Below are 24319 nucleotides of genomic sequence, written 5' to 3'. Positions count from 1 at the left end.
GGAACTAAAATGAAATAAATAAAAAAAAAATAAAATGCCTTGTGCGTTTGGAGCATTTGAACCAAGGGGGATGCCAGGACAAAGGGACACGTGGAGCTGCAGGGGCTGAGACCTGCCGAGAGTCACTATTTGGAGGACGTGCCAGGAACCACCAGGTCCATCCTCACCGGCCCCCCCGGTCCCCTCCTCGCCCCCCGGCTGGGAAGGGACTATGGGGTGTGCGTGGCTGCTCCACCTCCCCCCCAGAGTCATCTCTCCCAGGGACGCCTGCGTGGACGAGCCACCCGGCCCACTACAGGCAAAAATCAAATAAAAACCCAAACAAACCCAAGCAACCAAGAACCAACTTTACATGGCATAATATTACATTCTCTTTTCCTAGTTCCATTCTGTACATCAGAACACTGCAAGGGTTTTTAAACCCAACAAGGCAAAGGCACCTGAGGAGTGAGTCGCACACGCCGACGTGCACACACACACGCACACACGTGCCCCATCCACCCGCGGCGGGCTGGGGGGTTCGGGGCCTGGGGTGGCCATGAACCCCGCTTCGCTCTCAAGGCTTTGGAAAGAAGGAAAACACCCACTCACCACTGAAGGGCTGGGAAAATCAACACCGAACAGATTCGATGGAAGAGGAGAAAACAGCTTAAAAACGCATATTTTTTTTTTTTTTTAGCTTTGGTGAAAACACCTTTTCCCAACAAAACCCTCCCCAGTCAACATTGATTTTTGTTTTTTCTTGTATTTTTATTTTTTCCATTGATCCCGTATTACTGAAGAGACTAATGGATTTGGTCCTATTCACAGAATAAAATTGTTTATTCCCCCTCGGAGAAAGGAGGTGACTCCAACACCCCCCCCCCCCCCCCCCCCCCCCCGAGGAGGGCTGCCCACCACCACCATGTCAAGTGGCACAGACCCCTGGGCGCTGCTCCACCGCAGCCCGCGGCTTCACCGCAGCCCGGCCTGGCGAGTAACTGGCCTCTGCAGCTTTGCAGGCACATTTACAGGGAATCCTTCTAGAATATGCCCTGACACTACCAGTGGTTTGTTTGGTTTGTTTTATTTGTTGGCTTGTTTTAACTGAAATAACTCTAATTTTTGCTTCTCTTTTTAGAGCTGTGGACAAAGAAACACTCCCAGCAGCACACCAGCGGTGCAGTCTAGATCTCTCCCACGCAGAATTATTCAAGGATGTGCAAAGTGACAGGAACAACTGATTTCTGAATTTCCCCTTTGGTCCAAGCAACACTTTTCCTTTTCAATTAAAAAGAATATTAAAATAAACGTGTGTGTGACACACCGGCCCAAGGATGGCAACCTCCCAGCTACTGCTTATTTAACCCTTTGCTGAGCCCATAAAAAAAGTAAGGAAGGGGGAGGTGAGATGGTACAATTAATTTGTCCAAAATAACCAAGATCTGATTAATTAGCCTCCAGGGACTCTGTACGCGCTCCCTGCCCAGGAGGTAGTGCTTTCCAGCAGGGTAGTGCTGCTGTTCAAAGAGGCTGTAGCCCAACTCTGCTTTCAGCTGGCCTGCTTCCTCCTACAAACTCAAATATACCACAGAAAGAAACCTGCTTCCAGCTGCCCTCGGCTGACACAGCTCTGCTCTCCTGGTCTGAGGCTTCACGGGTCTGCAGCTGCTCCCTCAGGCACCACCACAGAGGTGACGTCCCCCTTCCCTGCACCCTGGGCTAGTCCCACGAGGCATGGAGAAGGCACCCAGCCCTCAGCAGCCCAGATCCACAGGCACTGGTCCTCTCTGCCTCATTTTAGGCACCCTCTTGGGTTTTACAGAGACCCACCGGGCTCCTCCTGCAGCTCCACTTCCAACATGCATTAGCATCCCTCCAGCCAGCCCCAGCGCAGCATCAGGGACAGGTTAGCAGGGCTATGGCTGTGAGCAGAAAGCCATCCTCGCCAAGGTCCCCTCCAGCTCCCACCCGAACCCTGATGGCTCCCAGCACGAACTGGCTGGTGCTCAGCCCTGCCCACCGCAGCCATCGACAGCATTTACACATCCCTCTGCACAGCCCATGGCAGAGGTCTCAGGCATCCGTCCGTGGGTGCACCCCACAGAGACCTCCTGCACCCCGAGAAGACCCCTTTTTCCAAGACTTGCACACACATGCGTGCACACACACACACACACACGCACGCGCACAAAGGCAAAGTCAACACGGCTGCCGCATCATCGCGCCCGACGGTGCTTTGTGCCGAGTCGAGCATCACTCCTTGATTGTAACCGCTTAAGGCACAGAACAGTATTAAATGCCGCCCTGCTGGAGACGCTGGCTGCTCCCACGACCTCCAGGAGGGTTTGGTCCCCTTATGAACGGGGACACCCGGGTCCCCCCGACTCTGCAGTCTGAGGATCATCTCCTCCGGCTTGGCTGAAGCCCCTTGTCTGTTCCACTGCGAAAGGTGGTGATCGCCACTGAGCATCTTATTCCTCTGCCAGTCCCGGGGATGCTGCCAGCATCACTGTCGTGCTGGGGGGGAAGACAGATCCCATTTCCCACACTTTCCCCAAGAGATAAGTAACACAGCAAGGGGGGGTGACCCCGGTATCGCTGGCGGCAAGGAGGCTACTTGGTCTGAGGCCAGCACCCGCACAGTCCAGGAAATCCCTCGCTCTGAATTCCTGGCACCAACAGTCCCAAGCGCAGCTTGGAAATCCAACAACGCGGCGGGTGCCGAGCCAGCAATGAGCAAGGGACCTGCGGGGGCCACTGCCAGGACAGCCCAGGGTGGAGGTCTGAAGGCCCCGGGTCTGGCGGCCACCCCCCTCCCACCGGCGCTTCCCCATCCCCGCTGCCAGGGGCTCAGAGCCCGCAGTTGACGAAGGGATGTCTCAGTAGGTCCTCGGCCGTCGGCCTCCGCTTCTCCTCCACGAAGATCTGCTTGAGGAAGTTGCGGCAGGAGTTCGAGACGCCGTCGGGGAGCTGGGGGTTGGTCGGCTGGGTGGCGATTTTAAAAATAGCCGCCATGGCTTCGAACTCTGCCCACGGCGGCTTCTCCGTTAACATCTCCACCACGGTGCAGGCCACGCTCCTGAAACCACACCAAGCACGCAGGGGTGAGACAGCAGGTTAGGGACTGGGGTGGGGGCTGCGCTTCTAAAGTCTAATCGGCTCTAGGATCGCACCTGCCTCAACGGAGCAAACCTCGCTGTTCACACAGGTCCTTGGCACTGAGCTCTCCACTCCCACTAGCAGAAGCAAACTTGAAAGCCTTGCCCTAAAGCCAGCGGCTTTTCTGCCTATGTTAACTGGCAGGTATTAAGTTTCATAAAAGCATACGAGACACCTTAGCAGAGCATCCCCTGAAGGGAGACTCAGGCATGAGTTTAGACACAACAGTTTCAGCAATGCCACGTAGTTCCCCGGGAAGCTGAGCCAGAACGAGATATGTGTGCCTCCATCTCTGACAGGCATCTGACAAGTAAGACATCAGATGAGAGGCAAAGAGCCTGAAAGGTTTCCCTGTCCTTGCTGAGGAGTCCTTGTCTCAGCAGGGACCCTTCTCTGCCACCTCCATTCACGGTGGCTCCCCAAAAAATTGAACAATGCTTCCCTGTCAGCGGCTGGAGCAGGTGGTGCAGGGTACCTGCCTGCCTGCCTAGGACCCCCTAGGTTTCCCCCGCAAGCAGGACTCTGTTGGAGGACCCAGTTTTTGTGGACCCTACTTGCTTGGGCACCCAACAAAACACACTGCAATGACAGTGCTTCCTCCTCATTTACTGGGAGGATTAGTAGTGTTATCCCAACTCTTTCAGGCTCTAGCTGACACCCTCCACAGATCAAAATGTTCACAACCAGCCAGTGGTTTTGGTTGTTTTTGTGCCTGAGCCACGTGCAAACATCCAGCAGCAGATTTTGACAGGCTGCACAAGATCCCCCAGAGCCTCTGAGCTGGGTTTAGTTAACCTAAAAGCAGCCACCAAAACTCAACACCTCTTTTAGCAACCTTTGTTACCAACCTGCTTTCCAGAATTAAAAAGCAGCTACGGGGTCGAGCTGTGCATGACCCTCACATGTGATAAAAGCTTCCAAAAGCAAGTTGTGATTCTGAGGGCTCCTGTTTTAGGACCTTCAGCTACAACACGCTCCCTTGATATCTGCGTAATCGATCCTAACATTCAGTTTCTATTTCCATCCTTTACACTCCTCTGTCTTCCAACTACTAGCTATACCTGTTGCTCCCATGACAACTTCCCAAAGGGACTGTTTGATTTAAGCAGAAATGGTGAGGTTTCTACTACATTCCTTACCACACATCAGCTTTCCTTCCGTAGCCCTCTCCACTGATCACCTCTGGGCTCATCCAGTATGGCGTTCCCGTGACAGATTTAATCCCAGTCCCAGACATGCAGATGGTCTGGATCCGTTTGCTGGCCCCAAAATCTCCAAGTTTCACATTTCCAGCAGAATCTCTCAAAATATTGGCACCTGGGGTGAAAAGCAAAAAAAAAAAAAAAAAAAAAGGAACAAAAACCACAAACACAAGAGATGAAGCAGCAACCTGAACTGAAGTGGCTACAGCGAGGAGAGCAGGAACAGCACAGGCAAAGAGCTGGACACAAGGGAGACCAAAGGGCCTTGCTGGGGCCAGACTCAGCATCACGTACAATCCCTCTCTCCTAAGGCAGCTGTGCTCCGAGAGGCTTGACTCCCACCAGCATCTCCTCACTCCGCAGGTTTCCCAAAAGCAAGCGGTGAATGGGAGATGACAGATCCTCCTCCCCACCCGCAGAGAGGCGAAGAGAGCCCCAGATCTCTCTGACTGCCAGGGCCTCCCAACTCAGGTACGTTACACCAGGTTTTCAGATGTGTAAGGGCAGTTAGCAATAACCCCTCTTAAGAACACCTCATATCTGGGCTTCCCAAGCAGGAAGACAGCACAACGTTTTGGTTTCAGCTGCTTGTTTAAGATTCTCACAGTTCGAATTGGTGAATGCTGGGGGCAAAATTACTTGACCAGATCCCAGCACTGTGTTTTGCACAAGAATTTATATTGGCGCACTGCGAGGCTGGGTTGAAAAACTCCAAGCAAGAAGCCTGTCTGTATTATCTACTCACCTTTAATATCCCTGTGGACAATCATATTGCTGTGCAAGTAGAAGACTCCTTGCAGGATCTGCCTGGTGTATTTCCGTGTGACGTTCTCGGTCAGAGCACCGTAAGCTTTTAGCTGGTCCTTTATTGAGCCCTGTTGCAAAGAAACAACACACACCAACTGTAAGGGCCAGCAGAACCATCATGTCAGGAAAATTTAAAAAGTTACTGTGACCAGCTCAAAAAAACCCACACTCTGCCGCAGAAACAGCAAGACAAAAATTCACTAAGTGCTGGATGGAGCAAAGACTTGTTCTCAGCATCCCAAATCCCAGTGGAGAAAAGGGTACAGTCCCTGCCAGCACTACAGATCTTCTTCCCCCTCTAGTGGCTGGCTGTCACCAATAGCTCATGGAGGAGGACCACACTGAGGAGGAGTTACAACTCCAGCGAGGGGACCAAATCGACCAGATCTTCAGGGCCAAGCTGATGAGTCAGTCTTCTGTGAAGCCTCCCCCCCCCAGCTTCTCACAGCACGGAGCACCTGCTGCCATGAGGCAGGCGGACTCACCAGGGGCAGGACCACATGGGACTGCTTCAGCAAGACCACCCCGGGTAAACAATGTGCAAGTACTTGAATTTCTGCCCCAGGCACGCAGGCTCCTACTGGTTTGATTTCACTGACCAAAGAGGAAAGGAAGCAGGGGTGCAGACATCTAGCATTTGCAAGAGGGTGACCCCCTGCTTTTAGCTCTGTTTTCGGTCCACTTGGAAACAGATGTCCCTCACTATGCCAGAGCTGGGTTTTAACCGGGATGAACCAGGGGTGGATCAGGGGTTCAGTCAGAGAGGTGGCACCCAGCTCTACCTCCAGCATTCAGGTTACCTGGAAAGCAGCAGAAGGGGAAACTCATCCCGTTTCTGCCTGTCCTGCAGCTCTGGGGTTGATCCCAGATTGCCACAGTCCTTCTGCTCTTGGAACAGTGGGCTCCTCTGCTGCAAGTCAGTCACTCAAACCGTGTCAGCTTTTCCACCCACCCCAGTTGTTGCTCTGCCCGGCTACTGCTTTGGCCTTCTGAGGCTGGTGGTGGATCCTGTGGATGGATCTCTTCTTTCCCTTTCACAGGGCTGCTGAAGTAACCCAAGATGCTCTGAAATCGCCCCCTGGTATCAACTCGTATGTAGGGTATGTTCCTTCGCCCACCACCGAGCTAAGCTTCCTTAGCCTGGCCTCCCTCACCCTGACAGGGGCACATCAAACAAGACTGGGAAACAGGGTCTTCAGGGCCTGTGGTCAGATAGACCGTTCCGTTTTCCAAGCACAAATTTTTAAAAAATAGGGCAGGACAGAAAAGACAGTCTCAGCTACTTAATGGGGCAATCATAAGAATGCCAGGCGAACGGTGCACCCGGGCTTGGCCCTGGGAAGACTCTGCCAAGCTGGCTGTGCGAAATCAGAAGCTTTGCAGGACCCAGCCCTGCAGAGCCGCTGCCCTGCAAGGTTCGGGAACGCATTCGCTTCGCTGGCCTTGGGAACCAAAGCCCCGAGCTGCTTTTGTGAAATGGGCTGTTGTTGCAGCACGGAAGTCAATCTGTATTTGGTCAGAGCTCTGGTTTATCGTGTAAAAAAACAAACATTCGACTTCCAGCCCTGCTGGACACTGCCCCCGCACCAAATGTTGGTTTCCTGGCTGCTAACAAACATCGGCACGCTGCAGAGTAAGCGGCAAGGGGCCTGATGAAACTCACGGGGTTTATTCCTCTGGGTCCCCGCCTGGTGGTAAGGCCTGCCAGCGAGATGCCTGCCCACAGGGAGAGAGGAAGGACAGGGCTTGGAAGGGACTCAAACATGTGGAAGTCCACCTGATTGCTCACATGCAAGATGTGTTAAGACAGCTTCTAGCATGTTTACTAATAACTGAAATTATTTGTGACCGGATGACCTAACAGTCCCTCTGACCTTACAAATCTTTGTATAAACAAGGGTTTATCTTCCACACTCTGCGGAATGAATCCAGCTAGACAGGAGGGACTTTGGAGAACAGATCCTCTGACAATATAAATAGCATTTATACCAACCGAAGACTTTGTCTATAAGACTGATGTAATTCACATGCTCACAAACAGAAAGAGATATTCAACTAATCTGCATACATTCTCCAGCCCCTGCTTAGACTCTCCCAACGCTTTCTGATTCTTCTTCTTCCCTAGGGCTATTTCATCCTCTATCAGCAAAGCCACAGACTGAAGCCACTCCTGCCCAAGAGGATAATGCTATCAACAGAAAGTTTTGTCCCGAACAGGAGAAAACTTACAAGTGAGTAACACTGTTTTTAATACACACGTGCTGAAAGCCACAAATAATTGGTGACAGCTGTGGGTGGACAGTTGTACTATTAGCTTTTCCTGCAGGGATTTGCAATAAATACTTAAGGATGGGCTCAGGCCACAGTGTTTGGAGCCAAATCTGGATCATGTCCCACAATCACTGAGTTCAGATTCCAGACTGTGAACACACCCTGCTCCAGGATTCAAACCGAAAACCTGCCTTCAAGGCGTTTGGTGGCTTTTGATTTCACTCGGTGCACATTGAGGGCCTTCACCATGACATCTGACTCACAACCTAAGTCTTCTCGAGCCTTAGGGATGCATCCACTGTTTTGGTCTGGCTCATCAGATATAGAGCAGCTCAGCTGAACAGTTTAACTCCAGATCCAAATTTCACCAGACTCCAGGGCAGTCTAAACACGTTCTCTGTTGCTCAGGACAATCTTTAGCAGGAACTGCACTTACCCCTGGCATGTATTCAACAAAGATAGACAGTTTCTTCTCCTTAGGGTCCCGCAAGCACCCATAGTACTGCACTATCCTGTCATGGCGGAGAGTCTTCAACAGCTGAATCTCACATTCTAAGGCATTCACCTCCTGCAACAGAACAGACGTACTTCGTGACAAAAGGGCATGGTTACTTTGGGAATATTATCCAAATATCGCTTGATGCTGAACACTCTTTTCAGAACACCTGTGAAGCTGCCCACGAGGACATAAGTCACATAAGGCTCAGCAGTGAGAAGCACTGCCGTAAGAAAAAGGTAAGGAGAAAGACAGATGGGATGCACAGGGCCTTGGCTTTGAGACAGGTTTACTCATTATTATTCCTTGTGTTCACGAAGTTTTTCTGGAAAGGTGTGAATGAAGATACCAGCAAAGCTAATGCAGTGCACAGAGTGGGAAGAAGATGAAGGGAGGAAGAAGGCGGAATCTAAGGAAGAGCAGACAGCCCTGCAAGAAACGATACCTGAGACAAAGCAGGCCAACATGACCAAGGAACTAAGCAGTAGAGAAGTCACCAGAGCACGCTGATTGGTGCCACAAGCAATTCGAGACCACTCCAAAAAGGGCAAACACCACATACCCTCCACACACTGCTTTCCATCAAGGACACAGACTCCTCTGCCACCTGCAGCCCACAATTCCCCAAGGGGCTGCAGAACGCAGCCCTGCCCTTGTACTCACTTTACTTGTCTCTTGACTGTCAGGGTCAAAAGGCACCTGCTTCACCGACAGCTCCCGCCCAGTGTCAGCATCATAGCAGAGATAAACTTCCCCAAAAGCTCCTCTTCCCAGCAGCTTCCCCAGCCTCCAGTTCACAGGTGCCTGCAGGGCTACACGAGAGAGGAGAGGGTTAAGAGAAGGGCACGGCAGGGAGACTTCAGCATCAGGGTCCACCTGACCCTACAGAGTGCAGACCAGGCCCGCTGTGAGCTCGCCAGGGCAAGCAGTGAGCCACCCTCTCCCAGGGGCACCATGAAAAAACAGTTCTAATTGCACTAGTGCTCCTGGTCTGTGTGTGGGATGTCTCCCAGTCTGCATTGGTATAAAGCAGAAACAAGTTCCTGAAAAGCGACATTTCTTTAACAGTCCTTCCTCCAAAAACTGCTTCTTAACCCATGTGGGACTTTCTCTGCCCAGCTGTAGGGGTGGTTAGAAGGATACGGCACGGCTGAGCAGCAACCCAGGCAGGGACCAGTAAAGATTTTCATCTCACTGGTCATTCCTATATTGTCGTCCATCCCTGAACAGGCCCAGAATGCACAAATTTTTATAGCGTGGTCAGTCTTGCAATATGACAGCAGCCTGCAACACCATCTTTGGGTGCTGGGGTGACAACAATGTAAGCCAAGGAACAGAGCCTCTGGCTGCATTTGCTCCTACATCCCAAGCCTCATGGAAGCTTCTGGTGCATGAGCACACCGACAGTCCAACACACAAGCAACTTTCTGCAACTCGGCAAGTGATGAACACCAGCTGACCCCAGGCACGCTCTCAGCTCAAGGCCAAGATAAAATACAGTGTGTTCTATTAAACCTTCCTCACTGAGACATAAGCCAGCACAGCATGCCTTGTGTTGGCGCTGGAATCAAAGTGCATTCACACACGGTTAGCTTAGCTGATGCGCAGTAATTAGCAGGTCACAGTAACTCAATTTTGTGTCAAGACCCAGAGGTACTGAGACCTCAGAGACTAGTGGCTTTGATTCACTTACAGTTCCTAGCTTTTGTAGGGGAGGTGCTGAAGACCTGCAGACCTTTTTCACAATTGTTCCACCATTTGGGCCTGTACTCGTCGTACTGCAAGGTGCTGAGCTTGCTGTCCCCATTAAAGCTCTTGGTTCGGCTAGAAGGGACAAGCTGAAACAGGTTCTCCTGGGGGAAGTAACTCCTGGGAAAAGTCCTCCGTCCTGTAGGAGAAAAGGGGAGAGTTACAGCAAGAACACACACACCAACTTGGATCTACCTACCGCCACCTTCTCATGTCGCTGCCTAGATCCAGTGGTGCACCTCTTCCAATTATGCAAAATAAGTTTAATGAAACTGAAGCAAAGCTGTACGGATATTTTAAATTCAATTCAAGAGTTGTTAGCAGCAGGCATTACATCTAATGCAGATGCTTCTAGAGGGGTTTGCAACAGTTTAATTACATTAGGGGTTTTGTTGGTTGTTAAATCATAAACAAACTCTGAACAGCCAAGGATTTGCGCTGCAAATTATCCTTGCCATCCTTTAAGTCCACAGCACAAATGACCACAGAAGCAGTGCCAGATCTCGTGGTAACTGCTTTAACAAAGGTGGTGTCAGTGAGAGATGAAGTTCATTCTGGAAGGCTCAATATGCTGTCTGCATGTCCTCAGTATTTTTCTTCTAAGGGAATTTGATTCTTACTCAGTTTTGCTTCCTACCATTTGCAGTCTCATACAGTGAAAGGAGCGGCAAGATGGTGATGGAGTGGTCCCCACAGCTCAGAGCTCGCCAGCTTAAACCAGAGATGCGCACAGATACCGCTACCCTGAAATTGCTAGGATATTTCCTACAGTGCTGTGAAAAACCTGCTGTAAAGGTCACAAACCAGCATCCTCAAAAGGAAGGAAGTTAGGGGAACAGAAAGGTTGGTATCGCTAGGGATGAGAAATGCCAATCATCCACGTGGCTAAGTTAAAAGAACAGGTGCTAGCAGAGGAGGAGCTGAGCACTGCCTTTCATATATGCTGTGGATGCTCAGCACTTCTCAAGAGCAGACCCACAAGGTCTCACAGAGGATGCTTTTCAGAATACACAAGCGAACCCCAAATTACTCGGTGGTTCTCCCTTTATTAGAAACCTCTCCTTTCCAAGTCTCTCCAGTCCTAGGCACTGTCACAAGCCATCGAGATCCTAGACTGACCACCTCCCTCCCTGACCCACCATCATTTTCTTACCGTCACTGTAGTCCTTGCGACTTTGGGAGAGGTGGTACTGCCTCGGGAAGGTCCCACCTTTCCCAAACCTCTCGCAGAATGGGATGTCAAAATCTGCAGGAGGGAAGAAGATGTGTTTCTGAGATCAGCTCAGTACCAAATGCCTCAAGTGTTTCTTACTGGAAAGCATTCTGGTCCTCAGGCTGAATAACAGACAAGAACCAGGTGACAAGCTATGCATTCACGTGGCCACACATCCCCCAAGGCTCACTCTGAAATCTGTCCACATTCACACACTCCTTAGGGAATAAGGGTTAGACACACTGGTCTTGGTCCCCCTAAAGCAAAGGGGTTTAACTGCTGACTTGATGGACACTGGCCCACACTGTTCAAATACCAAGCAGGGGATTAACACAGACCATGCCTGGTCTCCAAGACAGAGCACTAAACATCTTATTTGCATGTGGAAAAATGCAAAAATTAGCATGGAAACAGAACTGCCAGGCAGGGTCAGGTCCAGATCCATCTACTCCAAAACTTCTGCTCTGATATCAGCTATTTCCAGCTGATATTTGGGGATATCAGCAAAAATCCAGCACTTGGCTAACACCAGACAATCTCTCCCCACTTACTTCTCAGATGTGACTCCTGACCTCTGAAAGCCAGAGACTGATTTATACCTCCAGAGCTCCAAACTTTTATACTTACTTTGATTAAATGCTAGAAAAATAGAATATACAGGAGGGATTAAAGGCCATCAGAGTTTAGATTAGACACAAGATTGAGAGAGAGATGGATATGCACAATAAGAACGTATTTTTTAAAAATAAAAAAATTCCAGCACAGGAAGCCATTGCTGGTAGCACCAAATAACTTTGAGATTAAGATATCTGTCATTTCCCCCCCATCTTTCACTTGCTGTTTTTCCTCCATCCAACTCCAATGACACAGTCCGTTCTGATTGTTTGTTTGTCTTAGCCTGGGGCCAGCAGCCGCTCCTCCGAGACCATTCCTGGCCTCTGCTGCACTTCAGCATGATTTCCCCATTACAGCAGCGCACAAGAGGAGTGCATTAATGGCTGAAATATGGTCAGCAAGAAAAGCAACAAGGACAGGGCAAGACGTTCTCAGCGAGCCACGTGTAGGCAACGATGCCGAGTGGTGTCTCAAAGCAAAATGCCTCCCCAACCACTAGGGATGTATTAAAACCTTGGGCGACGTGGACTGACTGCAGCTTCATCTCTACAGTTCAATCTAGAAATCCTGCCTCAGGCCAGAAATAAGTTAACGTGCCACAGGCTGACTGCCATTTGCTCATTTTTAATAGTGAAAGTCATTACAATATTACAGAGTTTCCATGATTTAACCAGCTGGATGTTTTAAGTGATTAAGCAGTAACCTATGATCCTTGCAAGTTACCAGTACACTTTCCCTAACAGCATTTGCGGTATTACTGGTTATGAATAACGTAAGTGAAAGAGGCATAACTCCCTAGAGAGTTTGGGACTCCAGTTTTGTTATGTACGAAGTCAGAATCCTGAAAGTGCAACTCACAGGTGCTAACAGAGACAAAAGGTGATCCCACGAGGCTGTTTCCATTTGTCAGCACCTCACAGTTGTCTCCAAATACAAAAGCAAGCCTCCCCTCAGCAACTTCTTCCAACACAGAACTCATCAGTGATCTTTCAACAGCTTTAGCTGCTTGCATCCACTTACTTCGGGGCACTTGCTACCCCGTTTGGACTGTTGCTGCTGTAAATTGATTCCCAAACCAGGTCCAAAGGTTCTTCTGTGCTACCACTATCGCTGCAGAGCCAAGGAGGGTTAACGATGACAAGAGCAGCCCTGCTTATGTTTGGTGCTCTGTGTCTTTTGATTTTAAAGAATATTCATGTTTGATCATTACAGGGTCACTTTTGAAGTGTAATCTAAGCAACGGATCTGGTTTGCTTGATTGTTTTTAATTACTTTTCATGCAGTGCCATCTCTCTTAATAGCCTTTTATTCAGACTTTTTACCACATGGCTTTTTATACTTTTAAACAAATACAAACCTCCAAGAGTGCTTACCCATGCAATCGAGACTGTCTTTGGGATGGGTCTTCCTTCCAGGAACAGGGGTTTGGGTAAAGGGTGGGCTGCAGAGGAATGAAAAAAAAACAAAAAACAAAAACCCACAGATACACTTTATTATACCAGAAAAGCTATGGAATGAATTAGGAAGCGATTACATGCAGAAAGGACAGGCTATACCACAAGATGCACTGATCACTGATCAGCCCAGTCTACACAGCTGAGTTCCCATCCTCAACCTGCACAAGAATGAAGATTATTTTTTTTGCTGGATCACAGCTTGTTCCTATGGCAAACAAAAAGGATGCTGCAAAACACAGTCACCAGGTCAAAATGAAGTAGCCAAAACCACCTATGCACAAGGTGGCACATAAGGAGGACTGCAAAGTTCTCTTCCCACAACTTCAAGTGTTCAGCTGTGCAACTCTGCTTTCTATGTACATGGCTTAGTTGCTGCAGATTTACACGCTGGAGTTCTTCAGTCACGCTTGATTCATGTGGGTCTCCCCTCCTCTGCAACATCATTCTCCCATCTTCCTCACACAGGAGGGTCCGTACCACTGCTGGGCACACGCACCCTTCCCCGGAGACCAGGAAGGAGAGAGTGCAGGATCAGTGCTTCAAGGCTTAAGGTCTTTAAACTACACTGAGAGGATGGATAAACTACTGCAAGGGGATCTCAGCAATCCTTTCACTCCAGCCTCTGTAAGGGCCAACAGGGTGATCTGGACAGGTTGCTTTTCCACTCTCCCTTTTAACAAAATGTGCATAGCAGTACAAATCTGCTTTATAAAGCGCTCTGAAATCTACTCATGCCAAAGCTCATCATGGCAGGTTTGCTATGGCAAAGAGGAATTTGTCATGTTATTTCTTAGCATCAGACTGGTCACCATGCCTGGTGACTAGCTCTGCCCTCTTGAGACTAATGTCATCACAAGTAATTGGCTGCAAGGGCTCAGCTATGCCTTTGCAGGAATAGTTGTGCTTACTCCTCTTGCTGCCTTTAAAGAATACAGCCTTCCTCATGCCTTTCCCAGCTCCTAGACCCCATGATGGAAGACAGCTGCCTCCTTTTTTTGCATCTGAAATCAAGCCATACTACCCTCTCGCAAACATGCCTAATGCTCTTCTCTCAGTTCACAACAGTGTTACAACCAGGCTGTGCACCTTCTGTTGTTCTTCCTAGCAAAGTTTAGGCAAAAGCAAAGCTGGGGCATAGAGACCAGGAGCACAAGGAATCCAGCTTTGATACAGGCATAACAATGAGCAAACACATCACAGGAAATTATTAAAAGCCACAAAAAGGAAATGGACCTTGATGAGGAGACAGATCCAAAGCGCACAGAGCTGCAAACCCGAAGCACGCTATGCAATCAAATCAACACAACACAGACCTGCTGGACCATAGCCTTGATGCTGTATGGTAAAAGCAATGGGGCGAAAAAAAGAAAATCTTTGATGCAGATGGAAAAAAAAATATATACTGCTTCCCAAAAGGACACTGTGTCTTATACACAGCCTACCGTGCACAGCAGCAAACATACAGTTGCTGTGCACGTGTGAGCTTGGACCAACCAGCCACACCAACTATTGAACTGCAGCCTGTGTTAGTACAACGTGTCCTAGTTGTTTCCTGCCGAGAAGCTAAACTTAGTTGTTGCTCATCTGGTGTCCTCAGCACCTTGACTGACACGTCTGTGGCTGCTGGCAGTGCACAGGGGCTGCCAAATTTACAAGTGGGCAATGGAGAGTAAACAGCACGCCCAGGGAGGAGGAGGAGGCATGGAGAGGCTAACAAGAGCACTGACCTGGTGACTGCAGAAAGCCAGAGAAGTAGGAGAGGGATTGAACCGAAGCAGAAAACCTGGGCACACAAAGCCAGGCTGTCCACAGATCCCTAGCTACTTTGTCCCTCTCAGATTACTGCAATTCAAATCATGCCCTTACACAGACGTTTGCGCTCGGATCTGGTTTTCAGCATTCAAGATACATTTGTTTTGCTCATCCTCATCCCAACAGGAACCTCAGGGGATGCTACTGACCGCACTCCTCTCCCGCTGTGGAGCGGAGGCTGCCTTTCAGCTTGTGAACATGGTGACATGCACGACTCACCTGTCCACAGATCTGTCCAGCGACTGGCAGCTCCCAGACAGTGACTCATCAGGGCTGATGAAAGCTTCAAGCATCTGACAGTGAAAGAAAAGGGGAAACAATAAAACCATGCACTGCGGCTCTTCAAGCTCCTGTCCTAGCAGACCTCTGCAGGGTCAACAAAACTGCACCAAAGCCAGCTGATTTACACCAGCTGATGCCAGCCCCAGTAGAGATGAGATCCAATCTAACAGAAGTTTTCTTCCCAGTAAAATCCATTTATGACGCCCCCTCTGGATTACTGTTCTTTCCAACTGCTATTTGATAGTAGGGAAACTGAGGCAAATACAATTAGCACCCTGATGTTCAAAGCATGCTGAGAAGTCAACGAGATTCACAGCGCTCAAAATATTTGTGAAAAATAATAGGAATAATAAAAAAAATATATCAGGACAAAAATGATGTGCCCAAGGCCAAGTGGATATTGTGCACCATAGCCAGGATCGCAGCCCTGGCCTCCTGACTTCCCGAGCTGCCCTGGCACACGAGACCAGCCTTCCTCCCCAGTGATAAGCGAAGCATCATCAGGGCTTTTGGCTGGAGGAACTGGCTTGGCTCTCACTAGCTCAGTGAGTCAAAAGCCGCATTTGTGTCGCTTCCTGGATGAGACATTGTACTGGACGGGGTTATTTATAGCTGGTTAGTAACAATAGAGGTTTTGTATTGAGTGGTAAACCTAAGGGCTGTGTGTACTTTCATGTGGAGCAGAGCTTGCTCAGGGCCATGCTGTGCTGCAGCCGGTACGATGCTCCCTCCTGGCTGCAGACCCACAGCAGACACTTGCTAACCCTACTCCACAGCCAGCCCCAAGCCCAGCCTGTTCCCAGGAAAGCTGAGCAACAAGGGTTAAACACCACGTGGAGTCACCCTTTGCTGCTCCTGGACCCACATCGTTCCTCCTTCCCCATGTACAGCAACAGCTTCTCCTTCCACGCACTGTTCCTGCGTTAGACCTCCTCAACTGGTTGTCATAACAGCTCGTGTTGTTTTGGCAAGACAGTCCCAATTGGAAAGTGCAATTCTTCTCTGCTTCCCAGTTTTTACCCCAAAGCCTCATCCTTCAAAATGCACTAGCCAAAGAGGAGCAAGACCTCTGCTAGAACCCACTCCCCACCTCTGGCAGTCATGCCAGGCCTCTCCCGGCAGTTAAAATAGTGCTGAGACAGACTCATTTCTCAAAAGCATAAAATCGGGAATCCGAGCAGGCTCTGTTCAGCTGCCAAGTTGGTCTCAAGGCAAAGACCGCAGTTACATCACAGGCTTGCACAGGGGCATCCCTCAAAAGGCATCCAGCACCAGCTTGTAAGTGGTTTTCCACAAGGCACATATGGAAGCTGCAGCACAAGGACATTCTGAAGGCAAAGCCCATATGGGGAAAAGCATGGCTGTTCCATAAGAAGAGCAAAAAAAACCCCCAAAACAAAACATCCCCAATTCCCCTTTTTCCTGCATTTAATTCACCAGAGAAGGACAGCAGGCCACCCACAGCGCGATGCTGGAGAAAAGCGAGGAGAGAGCATCTGGGAACCTTCATCAGGAGCAGGCTCAGAGCTCAGCTAACGCTAATGAAGCTCCATTAGCAGCCAGTGGAGCTGCACTGATTTACACCCAAGGGGGGTTCATGGGTACTCTCCCCCTGCACGCACGCACACTTTATCTTAATCATACCAAACGTGTTTGGAAGGCATGTGAAAACAACAGAAAGCCAACTTTTGGCTGCAAGAAGCACAAGATACATCTGCACTCTGACGCTGCCAAGCTTCACCCGGAGTGACTTCTGATTTTATTAATGGCTGTATAATAAATGGTTGAAAACACAACTTTGCCATGGAAACGCTGGCACAGCCTGTACACGAAAGCATTACTAGTGGGTGCTGTTTGAGTGTAGGAAATACATGTCTCCCCAGGCAAGATCCTTGGGGGCCAACACAACAGCCTGCTGGAGCGAGCTTAGTGCCTTCCGGATGCCCTTCCATGCCCCTCCGGCATAGCCAGCCCTCCTGCAAATCGTGGATCATGGTCCTGCCCTTCTAAGAGCTTTGCAGGAAGGAATTGTGTGTCCAGACAGCCTAGCTGACTTCACAGGACCTATACTAAGCCCTTCAGAGCTACAGCTTGAGCAGAGATGCAAATGGAGAGGGAGGTGTAAGCTGCTCCCTGCCTTGGGTCCCTCAGCACTACAGAATTTCCCCATCATGGGTAACAAATTGACTGGAGGAAGAGGTCCTGCTCATCCCTGTGCTGAAGAACTAGCTGCTCTTTTATTACGGAGGGATCGGAATATACAAACTCCTTATTAAGAAAGGAAAAAAAAATATACATGGGGGAGGTACAGAGACAAAACCATAGAGAGAGGCTGTGGGCAGAGCCAAGAACTGTAACTAGAACTCAGGCAGAAACAGCACATGGGAAGCAGCAAATGCTGCTGACATCCCCAGGCTGTTGCAATCACAGGCAATCGGTTGCTTGGCACACTCCCACAAGGTCCCCGGGATCCGGGAAGGCTGCAGCCACGAGGGCCCAGCAGCTGGCACGCACGCGTGTCCCAAATCTGTGCGCCTCCAGAGCTACCTGAGGTGCCTGAGCACACTGCCATCACCACTGCAGCTGTTTTTTCAGGTTCCTGGAAGTCAGACTCACTGTTTCTTGAGCATGGCAAGCCCATTGGCACTCATTCCTGGAAAAAGCTGGCCTAAGCCCCACACACAGGGCCCGCTGGGGATTTAATGATAGGAACAGCACTCACAGCACAGCCTCCCTCGTGCCTAACACTGTCCTGGTTTAACCCACACACCCAGACCCCACTTACATTCTGATCCATGGTCTCAGGGATGAACTCGCCCTCGCTATTGATGCTGGTATAGGATCCTTGGCGAGCAATCTGCTGCTGCTCTTCAGGAACGCTCCCTGGGGGCGGAGAACTCCGGCCAGTGTGCAGCGAGCCTAGGACATGGAAAGGTATTGGGTCAAGGAGAGAACCTGCCACATCCAAGTCCTTCCAGAGATGTTCCCGTGATCACTGACCTACTGGAGATGCTGCTGGGTTTGAACTTGTATAGAAGGGAAGAGAGGAGCTAGAGATGTGATACTCTTTATGGGCATCCTACAAAGCTTTTGCAACAGGTACAGTTTGTTTCTGTGGGGCCACACAACATCTAGCAGACTTGGCTTTCAACCTGCACTGGATCCTAAGAGCTGTGCACTGTATCCAGGTGCTCTGTCAATGCCAGAAAGAAAAGGGCCCCAGAGTTTTGTTGTGATGCAATCAGTCAATCTCAAAGCAAAACACGAACTCCAAACCCACCTCCCCTCTTTGACCTCCCAGCGCTTCCTCCCTGGATCATGTCACTGCCTTATTCAGCAATCTGGGAAGCAGCCCGGGTGAACTCGGTGCAACATCACTTAAACGCTTCTTATATGGAAAACAATTTGCACTCAAATACCCCTCTTCTCTCCCCTTCCCTACACAAAAGCGAAAAGCAAGGAAAAGCAGCCCTCAAATCCAAGAACACAGGGAGAGGAATGACCTACAGGATTAGCTGGTCCCATCTCCTGCCAAAGGAGTGTCGTCTCCCCTGTCTGTAGCCCCAGGGGCTCCATGCCTGCAGCTGGCAGAGCCTCCACACCGGGCAGAGCCACCTGGGAAGCCCTGGGGATTTGCAGAGCATCATGTGCAGCTCGGCACAGACAGCAAGGCTTTCACAGGCTCCCCCATAGGGCTCGTCAGCAGAAGAGGGTTTCTATTCTGCACGTGGCAGAGAACTCCACAGCTTCCTTACACAGAAGTCCCACTCCTCCCCCTTATTCCCACAAATCCACCCTAACAGATTCCTTGTGCCTTTTCAGGCTTTAGGGAGCATTGCCCTCACTTGGCCCAGATACATCGGCTTGTCTCCACTTGTCTTTCTGCAGTCCCTCCCCCCTCATCCCTGGGATGTCATCACTTCATGGCAAGGAGCTGCTGACTGAGGTCCATGCTGCTCCGTGCTGGAGCTTTAACTGGTCAGCATTGTGCAATGTGAGCCTTCACACCATGTAACGCTTGTTTTTAAGCAGACTTCTAAAAAGCACACAACCTTGAAGGGTTTAGAAGCACATGGAGATACGTTTCCTTACACTTCATATCCATTTTTGTGTCATTCTTGCCAACTCTTCGGTTCATTACTACCATTTGGTAACAACATACTCAGGCTAAGCACGATATTGCAAGAGAAAGGTACCGGCAAAGGGCCTATCCCATCGTGAAAAGCCAACACTGATCAACACAACACTTCTGCCTCTTCTGCTGCTATTCTGCATCACAGTTACTGTACCAGATTGATCTCTGGCATAAATCCATCAGCGTGATCGACACTACAAATTTGAGCCCCCACCTTTCACTTCAGCTGCTTCTACCATCAGGCACCGTCAGGTGCTTATAATGTTAACAGCATCACACCAGCATTAAAGATCACTAAATCAGGCTTGCTGGATTTATACCAAATAGATAACTGTCCCATGGTATGCCTTCCTCCAGACTCCTTGCTCAGATTGTAAAAATAAAAGTCATATGGCTTTGAGCTACTTTTTTTCATCTTCCTATTTTCTCCTTCACAGATTTCCTGCAGGATAAGAACACAGCGAAAAAAGTCCAACTGAAGTAATGCCAAGATCAAGGGGGAGAAAATCTCTCGAGTGCTGTGGCACTCGTAATGAACTGGCTTTACACCAGCCCTGAAAACAAAACCAGTTGGGAAGTACAGCATCCTCTCTTTGAGGATAAATAAACAAACATTTAACCCTGTAACAGTTTGGGCATCCCAGATAAATCACTGCAGTATCATCCCCTCAACTGCTTAGCAGATGTCAATCTAGAATGCAGCGTAAGGACATTTGGGTGGCTCTTGCTCCAAAAAGCTGCTAGAGGATTTGGTGTGGTGTAACCGCTGCATTGTAGCTCTGTTGAGCATTTCTGTTACTACTACAGTGAGGTGTAGGTCTGCTCGTGCACTCCTGGGATCTCTCACTGCAACAACCCACTCACTGCTCAGAAAGTCTTTGACTTTCAGATTTTACAAAGAGTTGTACATGTGCTGTTTGCTTTTGAACCCAGGGAGTTAAATGAAATTTATCACAAGCGCGAGGACTTTGCATGATCTCACATAAAACCTTTGCCTGTAACAGCTACTCCCAGCCATCAGGTCGGTTGTGTTTGACCTTCCAGAGTCACATTTCCTGCCAAAAACTGCAAAAGGGGATAAAACACTCGCCATTTCCCAGCAGGCAAAGAAGTTAAACAAAACGTTTAGGCTTTTGCACGTCTGGAAACTGTTGGATTGAACCAGATTCCTTTCAGTCAGGCTGTTTGGGTTGAAGAGCTGCTCCAATTAATATATGCAGCTTCACACCTCCAGGGGCACTGGTTGCTGCTGCTTCGCATCCACGCATGCCCATCCACCGGGGAGGAACACAGGGAGGTGGTGGGAACAGAGCCCCAGAGCCCAAGGTCGATTCCCCCGCTCCAGCCCTACCCTGCCTTGTTAACAAAACCTCAGGCAAACTCAGTACTGCTGGTGACTGGGGAATGGAAAAAGAGGGGTCAGGGAAGAGAGCAACTGTGGTAGTCAATGGCAGGCTTTACTCATAGTGGGGGCAGTGCAAGGTATATTGGATATAATAGATAACGCTGCTTTAAACACCCAGAGGCAGAGGAAGAAATGGACACACAAGCCCAGATGTGTGTGTTTGACATATCACAGATGCTCTTCACACTCAAGAAACAGCAGCAGCACCAAGCCGAGGAGAAGCCCCATGGGACTGTCCTCCTGGAGGCTACAGGATTACATATCAGCTCCAGTCCTCAGACCCAGTGGGGATGGGGCAGGCTGTAAGGCACTTCTTTGTAAGTGGAATGCTGGCCAGATCTCAGCTGTTCTATCCAGGATTCCTGAACTCGGAGAAACTCTGCAGATTGGCACCAGTGGAGCATCTGACCTCTGTTACCCTTTGGAGCAAGGTGCTTTGGAAAGGGATTCCTGTGCCTTGTTACACTAATGTAAAGCCATATATTTGGGTCTAGAGCACAGCATGTCCCGAGCAGGGTGAACCAGGCCAGCACGGAGACTTACAGTCACTGCTGGCATCTACTGGGGTCTTTCATGTTGCCTTCTGTTATTTTTATTTAAGAAGTGTCTTTTGTGCAGTATGTGCAGAGCTCGTAGTGCTGCATGTACAGCCAGCTCCCCCGTGCCAGGCTCTGCTTCCCTCCGCCTCCACATTCCCTTGCTTCACCCTTTCCCTGCCCTGGCAGGTCCTTCCCAAAACTTCACCCATCACCAATCAACATCAAGCAGGGGTCCCAACAGAGAAGCCCCTTAAAAGTCAGAGCTGGGGAGGGTTTGCTGGCAGCCACCTACACTCACAGCTGCAGCCACACGGAGCCCAGCCCTGGGATGATGTCAGCGCCGAGCTGAATGAGGGACATGATGTCAAGATGTGCCGTTCCTCTGAGCCCTGGCAGAAACACAGGGCTCAGGATGCAGCAGCACAAGGAGAAGAGATAAACCTGCAGGAAATTTCTCACTCTGTGACTGTCAAGGGGAGGTGTGAGCAGATGGACCAAATCCCCCTTGCCTTCTTCTTTTTCAGTGGGGACCCCTACAAGTCTCCCTCCTCTCCATGCTGATCCTCTGAGGATGGAGTGTCCTACACGCTGATTTAAGGCAAACTTTAGGGTACTTCTATACTAATAAGCAGGAGAGAACCCATTTTCTAGCCCTAAAGCAGCTGGCACGATGCACACAGCCGAATTCTCTTCCTCTTCTCAAAATAAGAGAGGGAGTTACCCATCCCAACTCCTGCAAGAGGTCCCTAGCCCGTGCTACCTCAATTCATATGCAGGCACTGCTGGGATGGCAGCTGTTGGTACACTGGCCAGGGAACGGGCTAATAACTAAGCAACCTCATCAATAGCTAGCCAGTGCTCGTGTCATGGCCCCATTAACTTAACCATGCAGACATCACCTCCACACCTTTATTTCTGAGTCACCTGGCCAGCCTCTGTACCAGCAAAGTCTTTGTACTGTCTCTCTTCAGAGATCTGCATTCAAATCTTCCCAGCATGCTAGCAGGGGTTAGATGCTGCTGCACACGTGTCCCACCACTCATGAAAACCTGGGCACCATCACTGCAGTGGCAATTCTCCAAGGTGAAAGTCCTGCTGTTCCCATGGCTGGTCCATATTCCGCAGCCCAGACCCAGCCAGCATTCACTCCTGGTCTGGAGAGGGCTGGCAGGCACATGATGCCATGGCTCAAGCAGCCTGGTTTGCCAGCACGGAAAAAATAAAATATAAATACAGCTTTTGACAAATGTTTCCACTGAAATGGTGATTCTGGAATGAGGGTTTTAAATAATTTGTGGATAATGTTCTGAAACATGTATTTCCTCAAAGTAAATAAAAACAACCCTCAGTTATCTGAAAATCCAGAACCCAAACAGATTTTAGCTGAAGTTTCCTGGCACTCAGCTGAACAGTTGCAGATGCTGGTCGCCAAGGGACTGGAACATTTTCCACTTCCCCCTCTCCCCTCCAAAAAAGGGGTGTGTGTGTGTGTGTGTGGCAGGATTTTCACTGAAAAAGTTGGGGGGGGGGGGGGGGGGGGGGGGGGGAGAAGAAAATACTGACTTTACATAAGGTTTTTCAGGGACATGGATGAAGACATTTTCTGTCCAGGAGAAGCAAATATAGCCAAATCTTCCCCAGAACATCTATCCCCCGCCTCCCAATGTGCTTGTGCCAATAACATGCAGTTTTATTATTTTTCACTGCTGCTAACATGGCAGAGTCAGCAGAAAAACATGAGACATCTCAGAAACACTGAGAACATGACCCTGAACCACCTTTTTTTATAAAGTCACTTTAGATCTCCTTTTAAATGTGGTTTCAAGAGAAAAGCTGAACTCAGTTAAGATCCTCTCTTGATAGAACCACTCTGACGACAGCAGAAGCAGACCCTGTGGAATACCTCGCAACTGCAAGAATAGCTTCTCCTACAGAAATCCAAGCCTCTTAGGCTGCCTTTTTGTCCATCCACCAGGTTCAGTGATCCCTGGTTTAGGGAACCACAACACAGGATCACCTCCGTCTATTACCTGACATTCAGTTTTATACTCCATTGAAACGCTGCTGCTCTCCCTCGCAGCTCGCTGGAGGTTCTACCCAGCAGTTAGATTACCCAGTTGTGACTCACAAGGTCAAAAAAAATGAATCTGCTGGATTGCAAACACCTCCTAAGCAAAGCTGCAGTAGCTTCATACAGACCCCAGATAACACCAAAGAGAGGTCTGGTGTGCCATCACCATGCAGAGGGCTTGTTGCAACCTCTTTTCAAACTAAAAGCAAGACTGCATGGAAAAAAAAAAAAAGAGGGATGACTGTAGCATGGGCTGGTTACCTTTGCTACTTCACTTTTTAACAGCACCAAGGACACTGGGTTTGGTGCCTTAGCAATCACCATGCAGATTCTCCTGAGGATCCCAGCATTAGCACACACTGTATCCTGCATCTGGTGCTGCCCAGTCCTCCTCCTCCTCCGTTACCTAGGTTAAACCAGCATGTTATACCCATTCCTCCACTCTGTTATTCAAGCATTCCCTCAAACCCCATCTGTACCTCAGGCTCTCACCCTTGCAGAGTTGACATCTCTTCCTTTGTCTGCCTTGTCTTATCTACAGGATGCTCTTCAAGGCAGCGACACCTCACAGTCGGTGGTGTGGACCTGGTCAGAGACTTTCCTAGTATTACAGCAGCTCCGAAACAGTAAGGAAAGGCCAAAGCATGGCATAAAAGTTAGTAGGCAAGTCTAACTCTGCAAGAACTAATCTTCTCACTAGCACAGCTACACATGGAATCAATTCTGCCCATCACGTTCGATTCACACATCAGTGACAGCTCCTGGTGCCACAGCTCTTCGCTGGATTACATTAACAGTTTAACAAGTGCCAAAAAAAGAGCAGCAGAGATTTTTTTGCTCAAGCACAGTTTCTGCTGAGGCTCTGTGCCTTACCATGTGGGTTTGTGTGCATTTCATTCAGGGTCATCTAGTGACTCTGCCAGACTCTGGACAAACTCTCAAGAGCCATGTGAGCTAGAAAAAAAAAAAACCACAATAGAAAAAGACAACCCTAATACATCCAAACACCAGGCCTGAAGGGAGCTCTTGTACAGGTACCACCCACCCCTGGCTTCAGTAAGAACTGGGCATGGCTACACAAGGGGCTATACTGGACCTACCCTGGAAGAACATTTCCTATACAT

At 49.4% G+C, this 24319-nt stretch overlaps 1 protein-coding gene across 3 annotated transcripts in view; it reads right to left on the bottom strand.

Moving 5' to 3' along the window:
• Positions 1 to 326: 326 nt before the first annotated feature.
• The window catches only part of LOC130148330 (mitogen-activated protein kinase kinase kinase 3-like), an 82332-nt gene continuing 58339 nt past the window's right edge, over positions 327 to 24319 (bottom strand). For all 3 annotated transcript variants that reach the window (XM_056336790.1, XM_056336791.1, XM_056336792.1), the window contains 10 exons: positions 17831 to 17964; positions 14983 to 15056; positions 12868 to 12935; positions 10820 to 10912; positions 9611 to 9805; positions 8581 to 8729; positions 7858 to 7989; positions 5089 to 5218; positions 4281 to 4458; positions 327 to 3061 (listed from right to left, as the gene is read on the bottom strand). In XM_056336790.1, coding sequence (XP_056192765.1) covers positions 2833 to 3061; positions 4281 to 4458; positions 5089 to 5218; positions 7858 to 7989; positions 8581 to 8729; positions 9611 to 9805; positions 10820 to 10912; positions 12868 to 12935; positions 14983 to 15056; positions 17831 to 17964 — 1382 coding nt within the window. In that variant the 3' untranslated portion in view covers positions 327 to 2832. The remainder of the gene's footprint in view (positions 3062 to 4280; positions 4459 to 5088; positions 5219 to 7857; positions 7990 to 8580; positions 8730 to 9610; positions 9806 to 10819; positions 10913 to 12867; positions 12936 to 14982; positions 15057 to 17830; positions 17965 to 24319) is intronic.

Source organism: Falco biarmicus, chromosome 4, assembly GCF_023638135.1.
Source record: "Falco biarmicus isolate bFalBia1 chromosome 4, bFalBia1.pri, whole genome shotgun sequence".
In the NCBI taxonomy this organism is placed as follows: Eukaryota; Metazoa; Chordata; class Aves; order Falconiformes; family Falconidae; genus Falco; species Falco biarmicus.
Note: the sequence above shows the minus strand (reverse complement) of the source record. Positions and strands in the feature narration are given on the sequence as shown.